Source organism: Corvus kubaryi, unplaced genomic scaffold, assembly GCF_017639235.1.
Source record: "Corvus kubaryi isolate FWS band 111438036 unplaced genomic scaffold, C.kubaryi_AGA036_p1.0 37398, whole genome shotgun sequence".
Classification (NCBI taxonomy): Eukaryota; Metazoa; Chordata; class Aves; order Passeriformes; family Corvidae; genus Corvus; species Corvus kubaryi.
This window is the reverse complement of record NW_024581137.1, coordinates 964,693-988,838: the sequence shown is the minus strand read 5'-3', so window position 1 is coordinate 988,838 and position 24,146 is coordinate 964,693. Positions and strand designations below refer to the sequence as shown.

At 42.0% G+C, this 24,146-nt stretch overlaps 1 protein-coding gene across 5 annotated transcripts in view; it reads right to left on the bottom strand.

Annotated features, from left to right (window-relative positions):
• Positions 1-1,264: 1,264 nt before the first annotated feature.
• Positions 1,265-24,146, bottom strand: part of NFATC1 (nuclear factor of activated T cells 1) — a 113,133-nt gene continuing 90,251 nt past the window's right edge. For all 5 annotated transcript variants that reach the window (XM_042043602.1, XM_042043604.1, XM_042043606.1 and 2 more), the window contains one exon: positions 1,265-3,829. In XM_042043602.1, the coding sequence (XP_041899536.1) occupies positions 3,780-3,829 (50 nt within the window). In that variant the 3' untranslated portion in view covers positions 1,265-3,779. The remainder of the gene's footprint in view (positions 3,830-24,146) is intronic.

Below are 24,146 nucleotides of genomic sequence, written 5' to 3'. Positions count from 1 at the left end.
AGTCTGGTCAAGATGCGGTTAACATAGCTGTGCTTGGGTCTGCTGTGCTTTGAGTGAAGGATGTGTGGAAATGAGAGGGAACGGAAGCTCACAGGAGGCCAGGTAACACAATGACTGAAGTATGCTGCTCGGGTGAATTCAGCTTGTGACATTTTGCTTTGATACAAAGTGCCATAGTCTCCGGGAGAATTTGCGACTGAGTTTTCAGTATTTTCCTTTTTCCAGGAACCTCACCAACAATACAGCTCATGCTGTCCATGAGGCACAAATATCACTATTTCCACCCTCCAGAGTGGGAAACAGAGAAAGAGTCCTTTGACTAATCTCTGAAGAGCTGGGCCATATCTGGGTTTTGATGAGCTTGGCGAATCTGCCTCTCTTTAAATGGCCAGGGGTTGGGTACCAGCCCCAGGGAAGACAGGTGTGATGGACCGAGCAGGCAGTGACACCTCATACTCATAGGAAGAGAAGCCCAAGGCAGAGCAAGGTCTTCTTTCAACAAAGACTTCAACGCATACTTGTGTCTCCTTCTCCTTGAGGAATTTTGGAATGGTTTTTAAGTGCTTATGTAAACTCAGACTGCTGTGGTAGGCATGCTTGTATACTTTTCAACTTTTCTCTTTAGCCCATCAGGTGTCAGATGTTGGTACATACAGAAGCACCACCTCATGAGTTGATAGAAGCCCAGAGCTGGTGTTCAGCCCAGCTTTGACAGAGCTGACACTCTCCTGTCGCCCCTTCTCTTCCGGGGCAGAGCAGTGAGGGGGTTCAGGGAGCGGGACACATCATACCGATCAGATCCATCTATCACATCATAGGCAGCTGGTGGCCAGCCCTCCCCTCACAGGGCTACCAAAGCCTCCAGCCCAACAAAAATGTCTCTTGTATCTACTGCACTGAAGGCCACAGATCCCAAGCCTACCCTTAACAACCCACACGTTTCAGAAATAGTACCAGGCAGAGCAAAAGAAACTGTTGTCCAAGCAATGTGCTCAGATGCCAAGTACTTTGTTGCATGATTAATAAGGTAGCTTGTTTCACCACTTAAAATTCATCCAGAGGGTTTTTTAATAGTCAGAATCATCCCTGCAAAGGTATTTTTGAATGCACCTATTTTTGCACGTACCTAAGCTCCAAGTTCAGAGTATTGTGGCTTTTTGGTTTTGCTTTGTTTTCAAAAAGGTTGATGAAAACCATTTTCCTAAACTGACAGCAACAACCATAACACATGTACAGAAACAAGATAGCAGTCTCATACAGCAAATATTTCTGCTTTCATTTTTATTTTATGAATACATATACAACAGATGCATAATCTTCCATTATCCAGGCTTAAAGGTAACAGGTTGGGATCTTTTCTTTTTCCAAAATAGCTTAAAAAGGAAAATAAAAATCAGAATGAAGGAGCTGCAACATAGCCAAACCATACATTTGAAAACTCTGCTAAAATTACTGCTGAAATGTGTCTCTGTGTGTGTGTCTCTATTGTCCCGCATGGTTAAAGCCTCACCCAAGGTATTTAGTATATGAATAAAAAATGCTTTGGCATAATCAGAGATTCCTCCATGCACAGTTTATTGACATTTCTGAAATAATGAGAGAATAAAATCTGAGGATTATATCATATACAATTTCCTCCTCTTGGGAGCAATGTCTTTAAATGCAGTGGGGAAATGAAGAGGAGTCTGTTGACAAGAGACTTTGCTTCCATACTAAGATGGTTATATTAGCAGGATGCAGCAGGATGCAAGCAGCTTCATATAGAAGAGATGGAGAGATATATGTATATAATGTAAAAATGCTATTTTATATGAGAAAAGAAGATTTTTCAAGATAACATAGAATGAACCACTCTAAGACTAGCTTCCAGCAAAACATTTTGCTTTATTAGTTCTGTTTTCTAGCTACAAGTCAAGCTGACATCTGTCGAGCTTTTTAACTTTTCATATGGCAGTCTATAAGAAACGTTTCATGCAACGTCTACAACGCTAAATACAGGGTAAATAATTGGGATTAAACAGGTGAGGAATAACAGACTATTATAAGGACCAGTAAAAGCATATTATGTACATAGAGCCATATTATATTCTCATGTCTTCACAGTAATGTGCAAATGTGACAAATATGGCTTTCATTTTTTTTTCCTAAAGAAAGTAAGACATAATTATACAGAATAATGTTTTAAAACACTTAGTTGGATTTCACCTTTTTGTGAAACCTGTTCAGTCTTCATTGCATCGGGGTTAAGGAGCCACCCCAGTTCGGGGGTGTAGTTTGGGTGTGTTTCCAGGAGGGGGCACAGATTCCTAAGGCACAATATTAATGTTAAACATTTTTAATTTAAAGTCATGCTATTTTAGTTTAGTTTAGTTTTTATTTTATTTTTATGTTGGTTTTTTTTTTTTTTTTTGGTTATGTGAAGTAATAGGTCGTTGCTAGTTATATAATAAGCAGTTGATTGTAAAAAATACAATGTTGAAGCCTACACTACATGCCTACCTGTAGCTCCAGGAACGTTAGCTAATCTGAAAACATACTATACAGCGCCACATGTGAAACCAAGGTGGGTTTTTGGTAACATCCTTTTCCATACACGTAGCAGAGAGTTATAAGGCTTCTGCGGAATAATAACATTATAACTGAACAAATATTTTACACTCTTCCATAATGGTATTTACAGTTACTATAACTCATATTCTGGCATTTGGTAAATAATATGTATCTTGTATGCATCCTTCTTGCCTATCTAAAGTGCTTGCTTAACTGCGTGAGGAAAGAAAATGCATACCTGCTTTAGGTGCAACAAACCCTCAAAAGAAGTAGCTGAAATATTTGCTGTGGATTTGAAATGCATTCTCAGAAATTGAAATTATTGCTAAATTCAGTGCCCTTACTAGGCAATCATCTATATTATTTGTCATATATAAATATATGCATATATACTAGTATGTATGTACATGCATACACATTCATCTATCATGTAAAAGATAGATTTCAATTTTTTGTCCATCAACCTTTTTTATTTTGTGCTATTCAACTCACTTGTGCTATGACAGAAGCCGGATCAAAATCAAAATCTTAACCATGCTACTACTACCGACCCTATGATTCATTAGCACATAATAAAGACAATATGCAAAAGAAAGCTGAGATGATGATGAATCAGGAGGCTTTTGAAATGCACTGAGAATAAGGCAATAGGCTGTACATTACAGCAGAAGAAAAGCTGAGGAAATTCTGGAATTCATAAACGTGTCTTACTGGAGTCGGGATTGCTCTCCCTACTCTGCTGCAGAGTCCTATGCTTTTTTCCAATATCACTCTCCAGAATTCAAGCTCTAGAGTTTCTGCACCTACCAACACTTTTAATGGTAGCGAATTCAAAGCTTATTAAAAATGCCCTGATGCCACAACCTGGTAAAATAAGGCACTTCCAGGGCTGTATTTCAGCGGTGCTGTGCCAAAAGGATCAGCATTGGGAAGAAGCGCTCAGATTTTGCTGAGTTTCCTAGTTTTGTCCCACGAAATGCGCCATCTTGGAGTGTATCCCTCTTCTCTCTTCTGAGATGATTTTCTTTAAAAAAAGCTGTTTCATCAGTTGATGTTGAGGAGCTACTTCTTTGTAAGCAAGAGGTAAATCTTCAGTTCCTGACATTCATTAAGGTGGAAGATCAGAGTGGTACCAGGCAACGTCTTCAGTTCATTCGGCATCTCCCGACTTGAAGTGACGCGCCAGCCAAGTCAAAAGTGTGTATTTCATACCAGGCCCACACTGAAAGCTACGAGTGGACATTGGTACTGGAAAGGTCATTCCTTATAATTTCATTTACTGCAAAGAAAGAAGACAAGAAAAGGAATCGATTAGTATCCCACTGCTGCAGGCAGTTCTCCTCAGTCCATAACCCCCCCGAGCTCGCACTCGTTCCTTGACAGCTTCAGTACAGTTCTGAACAGTAAGTGTGACATCACCAGGTAGCTTGTGCAGGCTGATCACAGTGCAAAACCAGCAGCATTAACCAAGGTTATTAACATGCTAAATACCATGTAAAACCGGGCCTCACAAGAACAGCAGCATCCTGGATCCTTGACTGCATCAAACATACTTAACATTTCAAACTGGCTGCAAGTAAAACATTCCATTTGCTCTAGAAAACTGCCTCAGAAATGTAAAGCCAGGAGGACCACAGGAGATCCTAGAATAATCTACTCCATAAAAAGAGCTGCTTGGAATGTATGTTAGCCATGGTAGGTACTGGTGGCAGAAAGCCGCGAGTCACTGAACCTGGGTATGTGCAGCTGCAATGCCTAGATAGAATACAACTTCACATGCTGATTTTTTCCACTGTGGGTTGATATCAGGAAAAAAAAAAAAAAGAAGAGAGGAAACTGCTGCATGCTTGCCCATTCCCTGGAGCTGGTAACATGTTTAAATAAATACCCTCCTTTCGTGGTGATCACACGTGGACATGCACTCTTTACTTCTATCCACACAAACAGATGAGAGGGACAAACAAGTTAAAAAACTCTCTTGGCAAGAGTCAGAGGAGAGAATAAACAAGGTCTGCTATCTCAGCATCAGCCAGTCAGACTGCATCTCCACTGATAGTGTTGTTTTCTTTATTCACAAGTCTTCTTTCTTTCTTTTCCCCCTCCCCTGAAGATCATCAAGCAACACAGTTTCCCACACTCCAATTATGTCCATGTGATTTTTGGCAGATGGACAGGAAATGACTGAACCTGGCAAAGGTCATCAACAGTGGACTACACAGCATCCCTTTTATTTCCACTCTACCTCCCTACAGCAACTGCCACCACCTGATTTACATGAAGATTAGCAAAATGCCATCAGCAGGGCTATCACTGCTTCTGAGTTTCCCTAACATTGCCAGGAGTGGGAAACACGTGCCCACGTCATGGAAGCACCACAGAAAAGCCTGCATTTTCCTTTCCTTGTGGGCTGCTTTTCACAGTAATCCAGATAACTTCATGTGTTTACTGGAAAAGACCAAGCCTGTCTAAAACCAGCTTCCTGAAGCAATTAGTTGGGTACGTTTGGTGTTGGTTTTTATGGCCTGTTTTTTTTTTTTCCTGCAGACCTATTGCCCACTTAGTAATTGCAGCACATGAATCAGTCAGGATTTGTGTCACAGGTCCTGGCCACCAAAACCAATTCTACCAATGGATACACACACCATACTTCAGAAAGGAAATATCAGTTTCATTTGTAACAATCTATTTACAGCAGCAAACTAAGAAGTTTACAGCATCTATTTATCAGAATCTATTTACAGCAGCAGAAACTAAGAAGGAAACGAGCTGTGAAAAGACAAAGCAGTTCTTCCTCTTGAAAGTGCTGTGGAGTTCATCTTTAGTATTACCAAACAGCAAAAACAAATTCAAGCAGCAAGCCCTGCACTGAGGCAAAGACTGCTCTGCATGCATCCAAACCTAGCCACAAGTGCCGCCCCATTTCCATGTGGCCAGACTCCAGACAGCTTTAGGACTGAGTCTCTGCCTTGAATGCAAACAGCACACTTCTGTGGAATGATTCTTCCATGATGCTTTTGTAAAGATAGCTTCTGTGATAAACTTTTCAAGGCACTCCTGGGTCTGCATCAAAACCACACAGTGATACCTTTGTGTTTTATGTGACAATGAAAACAAATCCTCCTACTGGCCAGGCAGTGTCATAGTTTTGCTAACTTTCTCTCAAAGCTTTTGTTACATCAAATAAAATTAAGATACTAGTCAGGGCTATCCTCACTCTTTGTACAGTTACTTAGTGCTTACAAACATTAAATAATGAATCTTCACAGTGCTTCTGTAAAATGTGAATATAAACATCACTGGTACTTCATGGGGACAGAGAAGTGGAAATGCGAAGGACCTCCCCATCTCAGTCAGGATTAGCACCAAGGCATCGCAAATTTGTGACTAATGCTGTAGCATGTGCTGAGTTATTCTTGCTTGATTCTTTCAGTAAAACTTTCAAAAACAACAGCCTCAGCCTGCCAGCCCACACTTTCCCCTATTAAAGCATGTAGCAAAGGTATTTTGGAAGCAACTTGATGACATGAGCCAAAGGTCCATGTCCAAAACCAGCTAAGGCCCTCAAGAGGCTGCCCCTTCCAGTCACTCCAGGTACCCTTAGCTGATCCTCTGTCACTTGAGTACTGTAGGATACGTCTTACTCCACATATGACATGAGTTCTTTCAGCTGGGAACCCACCTGCCTTGCCTCAGCCTATGAGACCACGGTGCTCCTTTGGTCACACTCTCCCCATCTCTCAGCAGCCAAATCAGTCTGTCCCCAGCCGAAATCACTCGTACTTTGTTATTGACTCACAGCAGTTTATTGTTTGTTTTTATTTTATACTACTTTCTTAAGAGAGGTGGACTTCTGCTACCTTGATGAGTAAGCCTGGTGTCCTCATGTTACAACATGTGGCAGCTGTTCAACAACAGTCACTAGACAACGTCACCACGGACTTGGGAGACAGCTGAACCTCAACCCAAGTGCACCCATTGCCACCGGATGAAACAATCAAATGGGGCCAAAACTACCAAGAGGACACTCAACATCTCTCTCCTCCACAGTGATCTGTGGAACAGTGTGGGTCAGACACAGCTCTCTATTTCACTTGCTTGTTTTCCCTTTACCCACTGCAGTGTCAAAAATGCAAAAAATTCCCAATAATGCAGTGGAAAAAACCTGCAGAGAGGTACAAGGGTGCACGCAAAAGGCCCAGGTGGGGGAATACATGGCAGCACAGCGAATCTTGCAGCAGACCGCTAGCAGAGATGAAAGGGGAAGTGTGATGTGAGTGGGCTTTCCCTCACTGCCCGCTGAGGCACCTGAGGCTGCAAGGAAAACCCTCTGGTGGGTGGGAATGGGGGGAAACCAGGAGGCAAGCGCATGTGAAGTGTGCTGGGTGATGCTTGCTGGGTTTGGCTAGAAGGATGCTTCCCGCCACCCCCAACTGCATGGTCCAGCACTCCCATGAAGACTCTCCACATTTTTTATTTCTGATTTCTGGGAAATTTGCTTCCTTTCAATACTCCAAAACATGTTAACATTTTTGTTGCATGTTAGGAAATGTTTTATTTTGCATCAAATGGAATGTCTTGGAATGTTTTGTTTGACCCCGAACTGATTTTTCTTTTGTTTGGCAAGAAAACATCAATATTCTTCTTGTAGGCTGACCCAAGATTGTCCTTCCCAACAGCAAATCAAACCCTCTGTTACTGAAGAATGGTTCTGCTGAAGCATCCTGTGTGCCCATCCACACCAGTGTCACAGCTACCACTACTGTCAGTTCTTTGGGAAAGAGCGTAAGAACCAGCACACCTGCAGCGATGCTTTTTCTAGTACACTTTTGCTCGGCTGCAGGACTTAATGAGCCAGAGGTCTGCATCCTTGCTTCTAGTGAACTTTGATGAACTTTCTTCCATTAAGTTTTATAATAACCTTCTGAACCTGTTTTGGCCTTCACGTTTCCTGTAGCAATGGGTTCCACAGTGTACAGATGTGAGGGTGGAAAAAGCATTCATTTTTTCTGTTTTAAATTTGTTTATTGTAAATTTAATTCATGTTTCAAGTAAATGAGCTGACTGTTCCCTGTTCACTATCTCCTTTACCATCTATCCCTTTGGTATTCTCAGAGCTCCACTTGATCCTGCAGGACCACTGCAGAACTGCAGAACAGCTGACTGTTCCCTGTTCATTATCTCCTTTGCCCTCTATCCCTTTGGTATTCTCAGAGCTCCACTTGATCCTGCAGGACCACTGCAGAACTTCCCAGAGAGGCAAAATCTGATCAGGCAGACAAAGTAATTGGCATTTTTCTCTTAGCTCCCACCTTTGTAACAAAATATTTATTATGTAGTTAAGGAGAATCAGCTGGTTGCAGACTTGAATGCTCAAGTTTTGACTTACAAACCCATTACTATTACAAGAGGATTGTATGTGCTTCACAGAACAGCAGTATTCAGTGCAAGCAGTATTTTGGCCCAGGTTTGAGTTTCATTCCTAAAGCAAACGCTGGTCTTTGATTCCCCAGCTGCTTGGATACACATCCATTCATGTCTGCAGTACCATTCCAGCAGTAGCTGGGTTTTGAATAAGCACAACATTCTTCAAAGAAAGGTTGCAATGGCTTTACACTCATTTTTAAAACAACATAACCTGAGTACTAATAAAGACCTGTTTTATAACCACGACAGATGAGATCCAAATAATTATCCAGCTCGTTGCAGGCCCTACATACAGCTTAGCAGCAGATCTGGAATAGCATGCAAGATGTTTAATCTTCAAGGCCTAGAGTAGCACAACACTTCCCTTAAAGCACCAGGTTGATCCCTATCAGACCAAACAGCTGAGTACTATGATTTACAGCACCTTTGTCATCAGATTTTTTTTTTCACTGTTTTTCTGCTGGCTTTGGGGTAGGAGGCCACTGTCGCTTTCACAGCTAACACCTACAGTTCCCCACAATGCCTTCTCTCAACTGGTATTTTCCATTGTCATGTTCAGCTTTTCCACTGACAGAAAAGGCAAAAAATAATAATGCTGAGAAATGCAGGTAACACGTGACCTCTCTACCTGTCAAGGCTTCTGAAAGAGGAACCTTTCCTTTGCTAAACAGCAGATGCCACAGTAGCAGGATGTGGTGAGCTGTTACCCCACATTTTAGTTTAACAAGGAGTTTTTTCCTCTTGTATTTAATTTTGCTTTGAAATGCCCTTGCAATGGAAATTTCTGCTTTACTAATTAGCAAAATCAGTGTCTTACCAATGCACCAGTTTGGGTTCCTGCATGGAACAGGACAACCAGATATATCTGTACAAATGTGGGTTCCATATATAGATGTGAACTTCATAGGAAATGTAATATTTTTAACATTTAGTGGCTGTACATGGATTCCATCAACTGGCAAAACTTTAACTTTCTGCAGATTTCTTCTTTCCTTGCATCTGACTACTGATACGGGTAACAATGTGGCCTTTTGTTTTAACAAAATACCTGTTCTTCCGAGACAAAGTTCTGCCTTCCAGCTCAAATCAGAGCAAAGAAATTACAAGGTCAGTGGTGCAGGGAGTAGGGAGAGGGCACATGCATGGGGTGTCAGTCTGGAAGACTTCATACTCCTAAAGGTGAATGTCCCCCAAGAGTCTGAAAAAATGGGTAGTGAGCTGAGAGCCATGTTCAAACTCACAATTATGAAGAGCTGAGTCTACAGTTTTGTTGGTGAATGGTATCAGTTTGAAAACACGACCCATTCCTTTTCACTTTGCAAGCAGTAACATTAAATCTCCATTTTCTGGCTGGATTAAGTTGCTGTCTTGTCACACATGTGGATGTCAAAGACCATTGTTCCCATGACTTCAATCCATGTCAGCAGGAGCCCAGAAAGGCTTGCACAAAGGAGACTGAGTAGTGGAACTCTAGATTGTATTTACTGTTGCGCCCCTTTATGATGCACTCTTCTCTCCCACAAGTGAGCTTCATGGTTCTCCACTCCACTCCTTTTTAATAGACCGAGGTATGATAAGAGTTTAGGCAAAAGGGCACTCAGAGGTTCTGCACTGAGCTGACACCTTGTGATTCACATGTCCCTGTTCCCCTGTAAATAGCAATGGCATCAACTCAGCTCCTTCAGGATGGTTTTTGGTTTCCTTATCAATAGAAAGTGCCACACGGCATGTCCCAAGACATCCAGGCATTCAGGTTCACATGAAGCTTCTATCCACGGCTGACTAACCAACCTTTGCTCATTACTTCATGTCCACCTGTGTCTGCTGGGGACCACTGCCTCTAACATGGAGCAGAACCGAAGACAAGGGGCTGAGATGCCGTAACGCTCTCTTGATGAAAATGAACGAAAGCAGCCTGCTCTGACTGGTTCTCACGGTGTGGAAAATACAAGTAATACCAGCTGCACCTTTCAAGCTATATGTATGGAAAGCCTGCGGTAAAGTCATGCTCCGATTCTGCCATGTCTGGACAATAATGCTTCATCTTTCAGATGGGAGTAACTGCCTAAGCAGGGCAGTGCCATGAGTGGAGACCTCATTTGGACCACGTTTGACACTGGTCAGACTGCACAGCTGTGTCACAGCCTCCAGAAGGCCTGTGGAAGGTTTGAGCAACCTCCAGAAACCAGTAGCAATCCTGAAAGCAAAACTGCCTTGGTTTGGCTCATTGTTTTTGCCTTCTGGCAGAACTCACTAGCTCAGGTCAAGCCTTACATGGGTACAATTACACCGACATCCAGGTCAGGGATCTCTCCACACAGCTCATTACACAGCGTGGATGTACCCACAAGTGCTCTGAATTTCTGCAGTCACTATTCAGCACACAAAGAGAGCCTGGGACACATAGCTCTGGAGTGACTACATGAGTTTTAACGCTGACACCACGCTACCTGTAGTAATGCTTTGTAGTATGACGTTCACTTTGCTGCCTATAATTATTGCCCTCAGATTTTTTCCACCAGCGGAGAGGCCATATCTTGCTCCATAAGGCTACTGTGCTCTCGTATGCCCTTGTTTTAGATGAAATGCAACATATTAGCATCACTGAAGATGAATTCAAAGTTGCAGATGAATGCAGAGGAAGCAGAAATACAGGAGGAAAGCTTCTTTTTCTTATCTCCATGTATGGATTTTGTTTTAAGAGAAAAATGGCTAAATATAGCGACTAAAAAAATTAAGCTCCTCATATAAACTCCATCCCATGACTAAAACTCTACAGTTTTTATCAGGGTACCTACTTCCTCACTATTAATAAGCATCACTACTTCCTGACATATGAAAGCTGCAACAAACAACATAGAATTGGTACTCACATCACTGAAAAAAGGGTTTTTCTTACAGAAACTCTTTTTTCAAAACTAGTAAGTATTGTCCTGTGAGTAAGACAAAAAATCAGAAAACAGTGATATAAATTCCTGAGGTGCCAGACTGTGATGCAAAACTGTAGATCACATTAAAGCTTACTGAATTAAAAACCAAACCAAACAAGTCTTGAGAAGCAGTGGAAAATATAACTTCACACGTTCCATGAAGAAGTCAGATCTTGTATTACCTCAGGTGTCCTGGATGTGTTTAAACTTTACACTTATTTTTATCTATTTAATCATAATAAGCCACTACCACAGGGCATGCTATTTTTGGAGACAGCAAATAGGACAGTGGAGCAAGTGAGTGACAACAAGTAGCAGGTTTTAATAAAACATGATCCTCCCATAAGAACATCAGCTTGGCACGATGGATGGCATTGTTGTGCATGACAGCCATTAAGTTTTCCTACCTGCTCTACCCTCTGCCTTACTTAGTTTAACAACCCCAAGTCTCCCAGGGCAGCTGCACTGCGGAGGGCTAATGGGAAAGGTTCCTTGCAGTGTGATGACAGCACTGTGCGGCAGCAATTTAACTGGGGCTCTTGAATAGGTGCCCAGGCTAAATGAGTCCCATCCTATTGCACCAAAATTTCTGGGTTTAGATTTTTTTTATCCCTCCCATATGCAGCCCTGGAAATGCCCTGCGTCTCTTGCTCTGCAAACACTTAGGGATGAATTCCCCGGCTGCTGGAAATTAGCGCAGGAATCTGCAGAACTGCAGTGATTTCCAACACATTGGAGTCTAAACTTCAGCTTGTTTTTACTCTCAGTCTGAGGATGGCTGTATTCAATCTGATTTGCCCTTTTTACTGAAGAATCAGAGACTCAACAGGAATTTCAGGTAGCCCTCACTGAGGCAAGCCTTGCCTGGGGAGATGGGGATTTGGGCTGCACAGAGGCTTCAGGATCTGCCCCAGTATGATGCAAGCCTCATCTGACACACACATACACACACGCGTGAGGGTAAGGCTGGGCAATGAACAAATAAACCACATTGTAACCAAAATGATCTGTTTACGTTCCTAAGAGCATCTGTAAGGGAATCAAAACAGACATATTTTACGTTTTACACAAAATTTCCACACGACAGACAAACTACACAAATGCTACCTAAGGCAGCCAAAATCTGAGATCAGCGCTGCTGGAAGCTTTGTAGGTACCAGTCTGGAAGGAGTAAGGAAGACCAGGCACCCCTTTGCCATAGACAACAGGAATTTGCCCCTGTCATGAGCAATACAGTAAAACAATTGATCCTGGTGAAGAGTTCTCCTTTTCAGTCTAGTGCCCAACAGTGAACAGAGCTGTCAGACCCTGGCATTCCAAACTCATGATTCATGCCCTGAAGCGTGACAAGATTGGATTCAAAATCAAAACAAATTTTAAGCAAATCTGCATTTGCCTATTTTTCTAGCCTCCAGATGTCTCTGACAGTGTTAAATCCTGAATGTAACCAAAATGAAACTTCCTTTTTCTTGTCTTTTTACTCTCATATTCCTGATCCCATCCCTCAAGGTTTGCTGTACCTCACAACTAGCTGTCAACTGAAGCACGGATAACACTTGAGAGTGTGCTCTCGAAGTGCCCTAGGGTTAGAAGAACAAGGTTAAAGCCCACCTGATGGTCCCAAGGGCTGGCAGCTTCCAAGGTTTTACCAGCAGTGAATGGGGAAGAGGGAGTGGGACTGGACCATGTCACAAAGCTCTGAGCCTGATGCTGAAGGCTGCTACTTGGAGACTTCATACCCTGCCAAAGGAGCATCCCATGTGCAGGCATTCAGCTGAGCACCGGTGATTTCTCTGGGCAGCTGACACCAGCCTTTAGGACCTCACATGGCCATCTGTATCAGGCCAGACCTTTCTACGTAACACAAGAAAGGGCTTTTCTCCAAGTGCTGGAAAAGTGACAGATTAGCTTTAGAAAAAAAGTAATTCTGGGGGTACAGGAGAAAAAAAGGGAGCAGGAAAAGGTCTATAATCTCTATGTCTTACTGATTTCAGAGTTTTAAAAAAGCCAAATAAAACTGAATTTTCTCTATTGATTATACAATTATTAATCTTTTTAGAAGCTTTTCCAACATTGCACATAATGAGCAATTCATCAAAGCATATTAGGTGCCACAGAAGTTGCATTCAATATAAAGGGGTCATTAAGTTTCTTGTAATTGCACATTACTGAAGCTTTCGTTAGTTCTAAATCAAATCAATGGGATGTGCATGTATGCTCTTTAATTGACTTTATGTAATAATAGTGTCGCCCCTAGTGATCCTCTGGAATCCTCCAAAATGAGCCACCTTGCACTGCTGTTCATAAAAAAACAGCTTGTGTGCAGCTGGGCATATCAAATAAAACAAAGAAACAATAAATGGAGGAAAGAAAGAAGCATCTTAGGTCAAACAGCAGTATTTGCTGAGTGCCCTTTCCTTGCCATAGCTAGAGAATGGCCAAGAGACTTGACTCTTCTTCCACTCAACCAGCCTCAAAGTCTGACGGACTTGAGCAGGAGTAACATGGTCTCAACAATGTAAGTGTCCTGGAGAGAGATTAAACATGGTCTATATGATCTTCTTCTGAGCAAGAAGGGTTTGGTTGTCTTTTTTTTTTTTTTTTTTTTAATGGACCCAACTTGCCCTATTATCATCACCATGATCAACACCTCTTTCCTTTATAGCCCTTTTCATCAGCAAAGTGCATGCCAAACAGAAAAGATCAGTGCCCTTATTCACATCACCCAGTGAAGAGGGCACCTAGGCAGGGACAACAGGAGGATGCCACTGCGCAGACCATACACAACGTGCCTATGGCACACTGCTGGGACACATCTGCACCTTGCCTGTGTGAAGGCTGAGCCTTGTTTGGTAACCTCTGATGCACAGGGGTTTTGCTCGGTCAGATAAAACGATGGCCATGAAGTGACTCAGTGAGCGCCCACATGCTGCGGAATGGAGAGAAAGGCTGGGTGGGGCTAATTAAAATTCTTATGTGTTTGATAAGGGAAAAGAAATCCACCTATGAGCCTGCTGGGGACTAGGCTGGGAAAGGTCACACTAGCTGGGGGAAATCCTTAGGTGATGGAACACAGCTGCTAATCTTCAGCAGTGGGCACAGAAGCAGGGCTGGCTCTGGGAATCTGAACTGGTGGCTGCAAACAGCCTGCAAGAAAATGGATGCAATAAAAAGCCATCATACAAAAAATTTGCTTTTGGCATGATGACCTGGTCACCACCATAATGTGAGCTGTAATGCCACAGGATTTTGTTTCAACCACAGCATCTGTTGCTGGACAACACTGCAGTTCAAAGAGAAGTGCATGTCCTCTTCATCACGGCTCCTTGGACAAGAGCACTAGCAGTGCTTAATGACACTCTTGCATTGGCTTTGTACCACCTTAACTAGGGAAAGACCTTTTCATAACAAAACTCCCATTCAGTTTGGCTGGGAAGGTTTGATCCAAAGGCTGATTTAAGTGGACTCACACTGGAGACATACCAATGCAGCTTGGGCACGATGTGGAAACCCCCAGGTGGGTGTTAGTAGATGCTGTCCCCAGTGTGGAGATGTGGCTGTGAAAGTCACTGCACCCAGACTGTTCCTGGATTCCAGTACTCCTTGGATGCTAAAACCACCTACAGCAAGCATCTCAGATTATAGCAGCTGAAAGAATACTGTTATTTGTACGTGGTCCCAGTGTTACAGAGCTGCAAACATGACAAAATGTCTTTTCCTCTTTTCTCCTCTCCCACATGCTGTGCCTAGCTGCAGAATGGCTCAAGCTCTGGCTGGATTGACAGAGCAATGTCAACAGTAAAAACACCACATACGGTTGCAAGAATTCAGTAAGAATCACAGCTGGGCTCCCAGGGAAGACAAAACCGTCCCCCTTGCATCTCAGTGCTTGACACAAGAACCCTGATGATGCTCAGTGCTCTTCTCTAGAGAGGAAATTGATTCTGCCCCAAGAATGAAGCACTGTAAACCTGCAGCCAGCACTAGAGAACTAGGAAAAAGGCACTTGAGAGCAGGTGTACAACACTCATCTCTCAAACACACTTAAGGACCTGAAATTTTATGCAAAATGTTTGCATTACACTTTCCAATCACTCGCAATGTGCAACAGGCTTCTTTTCTGTCTCTTTTTGAGTACCTGGACTTCAAAACCCTTGCTTCTCCATAGCTGAAAAATGACAGGGTGCTTCCATGGCCCAGGCTGTGATCTTGCAGCACATCCAAACGCCAGCAGGAGTTGGCCTGTGCTTTTGAGAGGTGCTCCAGGCAACAAAATGAGTGGAAGAACTTTAACAGTAATTCAAGAGGAGCTTTAAAAAATTTATTAATGCTACAATGAAGAAAACTGGCTGCTTTCATGAGATTCAGTCAGGTCAAACCAGCTAATTCAGAGCAGGAGGTAAAAGCATGGAGGCTAACACAGCAGCTTTGGAAAATCCACATAACTACGCATTGCTTGAAGGGGCAGGCAGGGCCCCGCTCCCTGGGGAGCTCAGCCAGGACATGCACACCACAGGACCTAGCTGTGGGCATTGCATATGTGCAACATGTGGCTCTCTTTTCAGAAGCATCCTTCCGACTAGAGCAACCCAGCAAGAATCAGCTCTTGCTGAAGACCCTGTGAACCAAACGCTTTTCAGGCTGGAGCTTTGGGGATATCAAGGACATTCCACTGATGAGATAAAAGCGCAACAAAGGTTTTGATGAAAGGCTGCGCAAATTGATTGTTGTTTGCTCCACACAACAGCCCCTCTGGTGCACCACACCTTTTGTAAAACATAGTTCCATGAAACAAATTATTATCTCTAGTAGCTTCCTTCTACACACATTTCTGAAATACTTTCATTCTGAACTGTTTTGAGAGGAAACATTAAAAAGAATGGAAACCTGGCAATTAATCAGATGGAAACCTTTGTTTCCATTTTACAGAATAGGAAAAAGAAAAGAGAGAATTATAAAAAGAATACCCAACACTAACTGCTAAGTAGGGAAATGAAAGATAAGCAGAGGCCAGGGGCTGGGAGCACTGGTGTGCTGCATGCGTTTACCTGCACTTGGACGTGGTTCTAAAGGGTGGGTCAGATCTGTGTTTGCTGTTCTCGTTCAAACCCACATAAACACCTAGTTAGAAACTGGGTTTTGACAGATGAAAATTCTATTTTCTTAAAAACTCACAAAATAAAAACCTTGAAAATTGTCTTTCAAAGCATGGATGAAAGGTTCTCCTGGTCAAGACACAGAGCAAATATTTACAGGTGCTGGGGAGACACTATTTCCTCCCTTTAGGCTTCAACCTAGTGTCTGCCACATAATTTTATCCATTCAGTGATTTTTTTTTCCAGACATCTGCCAAGAGGAAATAACTTCACTGTATTGGGAGTCTGGGAATCCTAGAAAACAATCTTAAATCCATAAAATAATTGAAGTGCAGTTTTACTGAGCTGTTCAGTTCGATTCTGATTTTTACTACAATGTCAACAAGAGTTTAATTTGTTTTAAAGTTTAGGTTCTTAAATCTGAGTGATATACGGTAGTTTACAGCTTGCTGGCAACAGCTACTGTGGAAAAAAAAAATGGAAAGTGCATATAAAGGCGGTTCTAACTTTGACATTGTGAAAGCAGGGAGCAGTGCCAAAAGCAGCAAACAGCATGGCTTTCCCAATCCTGGCTGGCTTTAGGGACTGCTTGCTATTGACATCAGTCGCTATGGGATACATTTCCCTGCTCTAACAAATCTCATCTGGAGCCTGTAATTAAAAAAGAAATGTCTCAAAGTGTAATTTCTTTCCCTAAAACATTTACAGATGTTAACTAGATTGCTAATAGTGTGAGATGTCTGTGGGTGGACATCATCCTCCTTATCTGCTGTGTCAAAGAGGACAATTTCTTTATTAAAGCCAGTTCTAAAGGTAGTAATTTTTCTGCATACATCTTTGGGGATGGTGGTGTCTTCTTTTCTAAACTGCTTGCTGAATGAAGGGTTTGGAGGTGTTTTTCTTTATAGTTTTTCTTCTTTTCTTTCAGAAGTCATTTCCAAAGTCAGTCTGATTTAAAAGGCACTTGGAGTGACTAAAAATATCTTTGCTGAGCAGATTAAGAAGTATCCCGTCTAAGCTGTAAAATTATAATAAAAATAATAGTGGTAATAATACTAATACTAATACTACTACTAATAATAATAGTAGTGATGTAGGTTTCCTGCTCCAGTGACTTTCCACCAGGGTCTTTGGCTGGCGCTCCTTGGTAAGTGCTGCTAAAAGCATTTACAGGAGCTGCCCGATGGCTGGGGAAGCTGATCTGCTTCAGGCACGCACCGGACATGCAAGGGGGAGAATGTGAAAAAGGGATGAGAAACACATGTCCCTGGGGAGGCAAGAAGGGGTTTTCTTGGCTGTTGGAGAGGGTGCCGGCCCCAGCTCTGCCATGGAATGCTGCTCCCAGCCAAGCATTCCCCATCCCATACGGCCATGTAGAGCATCCCCCCAGTACCCTGCAGGAGGTGATGGCTGAAACTCTCCTTCCTAACACACGCAGCCCAGACACAGTTGTCTGCTTGGGCCTTTCCCTCCGCCAACATTCCCCCCTCTCTCTTTTCATTTTCTTTTTTCGACCAGCTTTGATTGGAGCCAGAGCCTGGGGTAAATCAGAGGCATTTCTAGATTTTTCTGAGTGCTGTGAGCTCTTGCTGTTTTCCGATACCTACTTCCTGCCATATCTAAAATAACAGCAGCTGCAGGGGCCTGATAGAGAAGAGCTCCAGGGGAGAAATTCTCACAAACGGGGTGGGAAAGAAAAAAAAAGGAAGAAAAAAGACACTTATTAGGGAGATGATAACACAGAGAGCCAGCATCAGATTAATTGTTGGAGTTGATAGCACCATAGGCTGTGGATGTTGTTGTCAGAAGAAAACAAATCCTGTAAATGGCCATGGGAATGATAAGTCTCCATGTTTGCTGGGATAACAGAGGTAGCTTTACAGCACTTGTCCTATTGTACGGAGTATCGTGCCTCGATTAGCTAATGTCTCTGAGGGTCAGATAAGTGAGGATGAATGTTCTGCCATAGAAGTTTTCATGCTTTCTCTTTGGTGTGACTATCTATGGAGAGCTGCAACAGAAATCTTTGTACATATACAGAAGGCCCAGTCTTTAGAGAAAAACATGACAGAACATGGAAAATTGTTGAAATTACAGTGTTTTCCACGGAGAACATATGGTGCAGTGTTATCATTGTCTCATTACAAACCACATGAATGAGTACAGCCACTCAAGAGACTTCCAAAATGGTCCCACAAAGGGACCTTACATATTTGTATGAGAACTATGGCAGGAGAAGAATGTCTCTGTCCTACTGGCATAAAGGGGGACAGAAACAGACATGGTGCACTCATACGAAATATACTTATGCAACATTCAGTGTGCAAGAACATACTGAGATCTCCTTGAGATCCCTTGCCACCAACACAAACACTGCTTTAAATATCAGCACATCCAAACAACCAAAGGGAGTGTTCTTGAAACACTGCCAGTTAGTGAAATACGGGCAGTATTTCAGGTTATTGTATTTGCCATTAACCTTAACATATTAATGTAATTCTACAGTTACTCTGGGAACCGTAACTTGAGTCTGTATCAAGTTTTGGGTCCTGAAATTTTCACCCAGTGTTAGAGATTTTCATGCACTACTTCTTTTTAACACAGGGCTTTTTAAAAGAGCATTAAGTGATAGGTTATCGTGATTGCGAATTGGAGCCTGATCCAAAGAGCACAGGAGACAATAGAAGAATTCCTACTCGCTTCAGTGAGCTTTGCATCAAGTTCTTATTAAACACAGACAGATATATGCAGAGGTGGTCTACAAATGTGCAACGTACTGGTCTGATGGCTTGGCAGGAAAAAATATCAGTCACTGTACTGTAAACATTCTATTTTGTTCATTATTCCCAAAAGATCATTTGAAATGTTTTAATGTTGACTAAAAAAAGAGGCAAGTAGATCTATTCTCTTATTTTGCCTGAATTTTGAAGCATGCAAGACTTCCCCGATGTCAGCAGACTTACTTCTGATTTCCACCACTCAAACAGGACAAGCACATTTCTGTGTTAACTTCAGTGTGTTGGTTTTAGTTCACACGCATGTGGGTACAGTTTGATCCTAGAGCCCTACCCACTTTCTAGGGAACTGTGGAAAACAATGTACAGGGTTTTAGTAGCAGTATGCAGTTTTTCTTTTCTAGATTTTAAACCATTTCTCTAGGACTAAAAATCCTTGCTTCATTGAGTACACAGCACAGCTGCCAATTGTTAATTGTTAAAACAAGATCATGTTAAGGTACTTGGTTCTTCCCATTCACAAAGGAGGCTCCTTAAGATATGAACCATATTTGGTTCATATTCAGGTAATTAAACAAAATGGCCAAGTTTAGGCAGACTAGACAATATTCTGGCATAAAATCATAAAACTGAAACTAGCTAAATCTTTTTTTTTTAAAAGAAGTCACCCTTGACAATACAAAGAAAGTGAATTTGTATTCCTGCAAAAGTAGAAGTAGTTAGAAAATATGAGGCATTGCCTAATCCTGTTTTAAGCACTGTTATGGCTGTGCTGTATTACGTATGCTTATAGAGCAGTACATTTATAGTAAACTGGGTAAAGAATTTGGGAGTAGGATTAACGAGCTTTCCTTTTACACTAGACTAGATCAGATCACAGTAGGAGATCAATCTGCAACAATTCCCAACTTTTGTTCAAGAAAAGTGAGCATAGGGAAGGTCAGAGACAGACTAAAGAGCAGCATGGCAATTATTTACTGACATGAGGCTGGAAAGAATATCACATGGAGCACAACTTGGACTTTAGACACGCAGGAAAGAATGGTTCATTTTATGCCACTAATCAGAGCCAAGGATTAAGATATTTTGGAAAAGCCCTATTATTTCTCATTCTGCAAACCCGGATTTCATTACTGGTAAATCATGAAGATTATGAATTCCGTTCATACAAATTAATTTCCTTTCCTGATTTCCATTGGCACATGAGATACAGATACATAACAGAAATAAAAGTTTGCAAAGGAAAAGAAAAAGATACACAGAAATGTCTGTTAGTACTTAAAGGCAAGGTAATCTCAAGTAAGGATGTAGCTAGAAGAATTGGTTTTGGGTCTGAACAGGTAGAAATCAGTGCAGCTGCACTACAACTAGATTGTTCTATGCTGACTTACTCCAGCTGCCTCTATCAAGAATACCCAAAGGTAAGTTTTCCCATTCATAACACTTTCATTTTGCAGCAGCAATGTAAAGTCTAGATGTCTTTTCCATATTATGAGAAATATTCCCACCTAGACATCTTACCGAAGAATTCTTACAATCATTTTAATGTCACAAGATGTGGGGTTTTCCCCCTTCAGTGGTGCTTCCCCCCAATGAAAGTTTTTCATATGAAATGTAAATCTGTCTTCAGACAACTTTCTGAACACAGACATTTTTCCAAAAATAGGCACAGGGGGATGGTGGCCGCATCCCTCAGGGGACCATGCACGACACAAAGCATGATACAGCCTCACCTGACGTCACAAGCATCTGCCAGCTCCTCCCTGAAGCAGTGTCTTAACTGACAGCAGAGAAATTTTGTTGGCCGCTGCAGAAATCTAGATTTTATCATCAGAGAAACCATAAAAATAGCCTTGAAACATCAGGTATACATCTGGCTGACCTCCGGCTGGCTGACCAAACGTTTTCAGGGTCACAACTCACACCACGAGACGTGGACAGCCTTGTATCTTACCCCCTTCCTCATTAAAATAAATTACAGTAGGTTTACTGCAAATTTCAAAAGCAGATTTTTTTTCTGAGTATTCATCTAACATCCAAAGAAAAGGTCCATCCATTTGTAGATTTCTTGGCAGGAAATCTGGCATCTCTACCGAAGTCTGCTCACTTTTCATACTCTCCTCTGTGCTGAGTCCTTGAATCCAAAATATTCCTTATAATAATAAAGTCTACCCTACAGTTCGCTGATGGTACTGTTATGCAAGGGCCGGCCCTGGTTCCAACAAAATAGTTCATGGCAGCAGAAGGTGCTCTGTGGTGATGGTGATGTTCCTCATGACAAAATTCAGTGGAAGGGAAGGGATTACAGAGGAGTTTTGTCTTTTACTTTAGCAGATGATTTTTTTTTTTTTTCAGAAGTATCCAAGTGATTTTGGTCTGGAAACACTTATTTGGATGAGACACCATTCAGTCCAGGTGCTTTTCCTAAGATAATATTAAATATAGCTTTGGAAACTTCAGCAGATGTTCTGATTTTTTCTAGTTAAAAATTTCTTTTGCTACTACTCTGCCTTTATGTAAATAGCTGACTCTAATTGATTCTTTAATACAGTGATTCTTAATCTGTTGTGAATCTTCTGTTAATTTACTTTAGAGTCTGTTATTATTTCCCCTGATTTAACACATCCTGTTTTAGAACATCCATTGAAGCTGATGGAAAAAATTTTCATGGCACTTGGATCACATCCTAAATGTAACTTGAATGCCATCTTTCGAAAGTTGCAAAGTAAGGGGATTTCCTGTTTTATTCTTCAACTGTATAACCTTGAAAGTGAGCTTTTGCAAATCCTCAACTGCCTTGTCAAGGTCTGATCACTTCTACTCCTTGTAGCGCTATTTTTTTTGGGTAGTTTCCAACTGGGGAAAAGTCAATGGATAATATATTCTTATTTTTCTCATTTTTACTGACTGCCCTGTTACCCTCTAAGTCTTAAAACTGATATGAAAATTTCTCACTAAGTTCAGGTGATGGGACTACATTTACTCACAGACTACTTTCTACCCCCTTCATTTTCACCGTATTTCTGAGGGGTTTTAGTCTCCCAATGGGAGCTTTCTCCACCCAGTGGCAGCTCTGAAGCCCTTTCCCTGCCCCTTAGAAAACCTGTCCATAGAACATGGAAATAAGCCATGGGGTTATTTGAGGGTCCGGCCCCAGGGGAGCTGCCCACCAAACCTTTCCACCTGCAGGCAATGCAGCCATCTCACTGCAGATCAATACAGACAGACAGGCTCCTCTACCCTCTCTCCTTGGATCTATGTAAGTTTAAGGAGCACAGAGCTCATTTCAACATCTCTCATTTTTCTCTAAACTATTAGAAAATTATTATTTACTAAACTATTAGAAAATTATTTTGGGGCAAAGTGAGGTATTCTTTAGACACACTCTTCCATGGCAGTCAAATCCTGGACTCTTACTACTCATTTGTACCATTTCACTTTTAGACAAACTCCTCTCTCTCACACCCACACTCATCCTTTCCCCTCTTCTTCCAGAATTCATCTATGCTCTTTTTTTTTTTTTTTTTTTTTTTTTTTTTTTAATGGGGATGTTATATTTAACCCTCCTCTCATTTCTCTTTTTCTCAGGCCTTCTTTCACTCTAATTAAGCCATCAGGTAGTTTCACAGCCATACTCGAAGTCTGAAACTTTAAAATGCTTGCTAACCTTGCTACAGCTTCATGAGAAAGGTTCTTTTTTTTTACTGTTTCCCAAATAGAGTAAATGTATATACACACATGCACTTGCCTGTACTTGTCACAAAGGGTGAGAAGTACAGGCAAGTGCATGTGTGTATGTACACAAGTTCGTAAGCTTCCTCCCATCCCTTCCAATGTGCCGAATCCTTTGCAGCCCATGCAGAGCCCCAGCTTTGACTAGGGGTCCTGGAGTCTTGCAACACAGATCTGCCTCTGCCAGCAAGCACACACCAACTCAGCTGAGGGCTGCAGCTATCTCTGGAATTGTGAGTTAGCTATTAAAATAGCACAAGAAGCTGCTTTCACATTAGCATGTCCTTCTGGCAAACCTTTCCTTGACTTCAGCACAGCTGGTTCCTCTTAAAGGCTTTAGTTTGCCATTGAAATGGCATGAAATATCTGGGATATCAGCCTGCAAAAAGGTAAGTCTGAACCCTCTAACCCCAAAGGCCATGGTCACCTTTATCTCTCCAACTCTTGACTATGTGCTGAACAGGGAAGAAATCAGCAGTTTATCTGGTAACAATGGAGGTTTGCAGGTTCCTACCAAGTGGTGACAGCTCATCCAACTGTGAGTCTGTTGTTTAAATAGATGGTAGTGTGTGCTTTTCTGGCCTGTAAAGGCCCAGCACAGGTTTCCAGAAATAGTGGGAGAAATCCTGGAAATTTCTCTGAAGCAGCCACTGCCCCTGGGTTTGTCTGCTGATGCAAAAAGCATAGTCTTCTCTCTGTGGCTGATGGCACTTTCTGCCCTAGAATCAGTTTTGCTTCTTTTTCTTTTGTAATGAGATCTTTCCTCATCCTAGCATACTCTCTGTGAGGAAGAAAAAAACAAGAAAAAATGTCTGAAAACTCTTTCAGAGTTACCTAGGAGCTCAGGGTCTGGAACAGAACAGCCACCACCATTTCTGATGGCCCTTCCAGAGAGATCTTGTGCAGTGTCTGGCTGAGGTACAACTTGCCAGAACTTGGACCCATTACAACACGGCATGGCATCAATTCTTGCAACTTCAGGGAGCTCTAATCTTTGGCTGCTGGGGCCCATGGTATGTCGTGCAATGGTTAACAGCTAATGAGGCAGGGAAATTTCTCAGGACAAAGAAAACAAACAGTGTAATTGAAAAAAATCAGGACCAGTTTCTCTTTTTATTTGGCAGTTTCACACAAAGTCATTTTAGATTGAGAAGAACATTTGAACCTTCCAGTACTACTGACCCAAAGACATTACTATAAGAAGATGCCTGGAGAAGCTGCTAATGCCTCATGCAGATGCTCTGAGGTGAAAAGCCTCAAGCCAATAGCTGAGTACAAGTGCAGTCTGGAGCTTAGTGGAACACAATCATCACAGAGGAAAAAAACGTAAGTCAACTAATAGCAAAGAGATTACCAGTCACTTCAGTCTTCCAGAAGAATAACTGGAAGCAAAAGCTTGGATGCCAGCACTAGTGACAATCACAGCTCAGAGGTGTGCAGCAGCATGGAGCTGCAATGGTTCAGGAACTGACTGCACAACAGAACCTCCACAGGATGGGCTTCTCCACCTGACCTCATGTTTCTAAAATGCTTTACTCAACAGGCACCTGCAGGATTTTCAGAAAAGTCAGTCACGAGTAGAAGAGACTTAGATCACTCTCGCCCACCACAACTACAAAGATGCAAAAGAATTGGAATAGAAAGTCTCATAGATCATTTCAGACACCCTTTATCTGTGT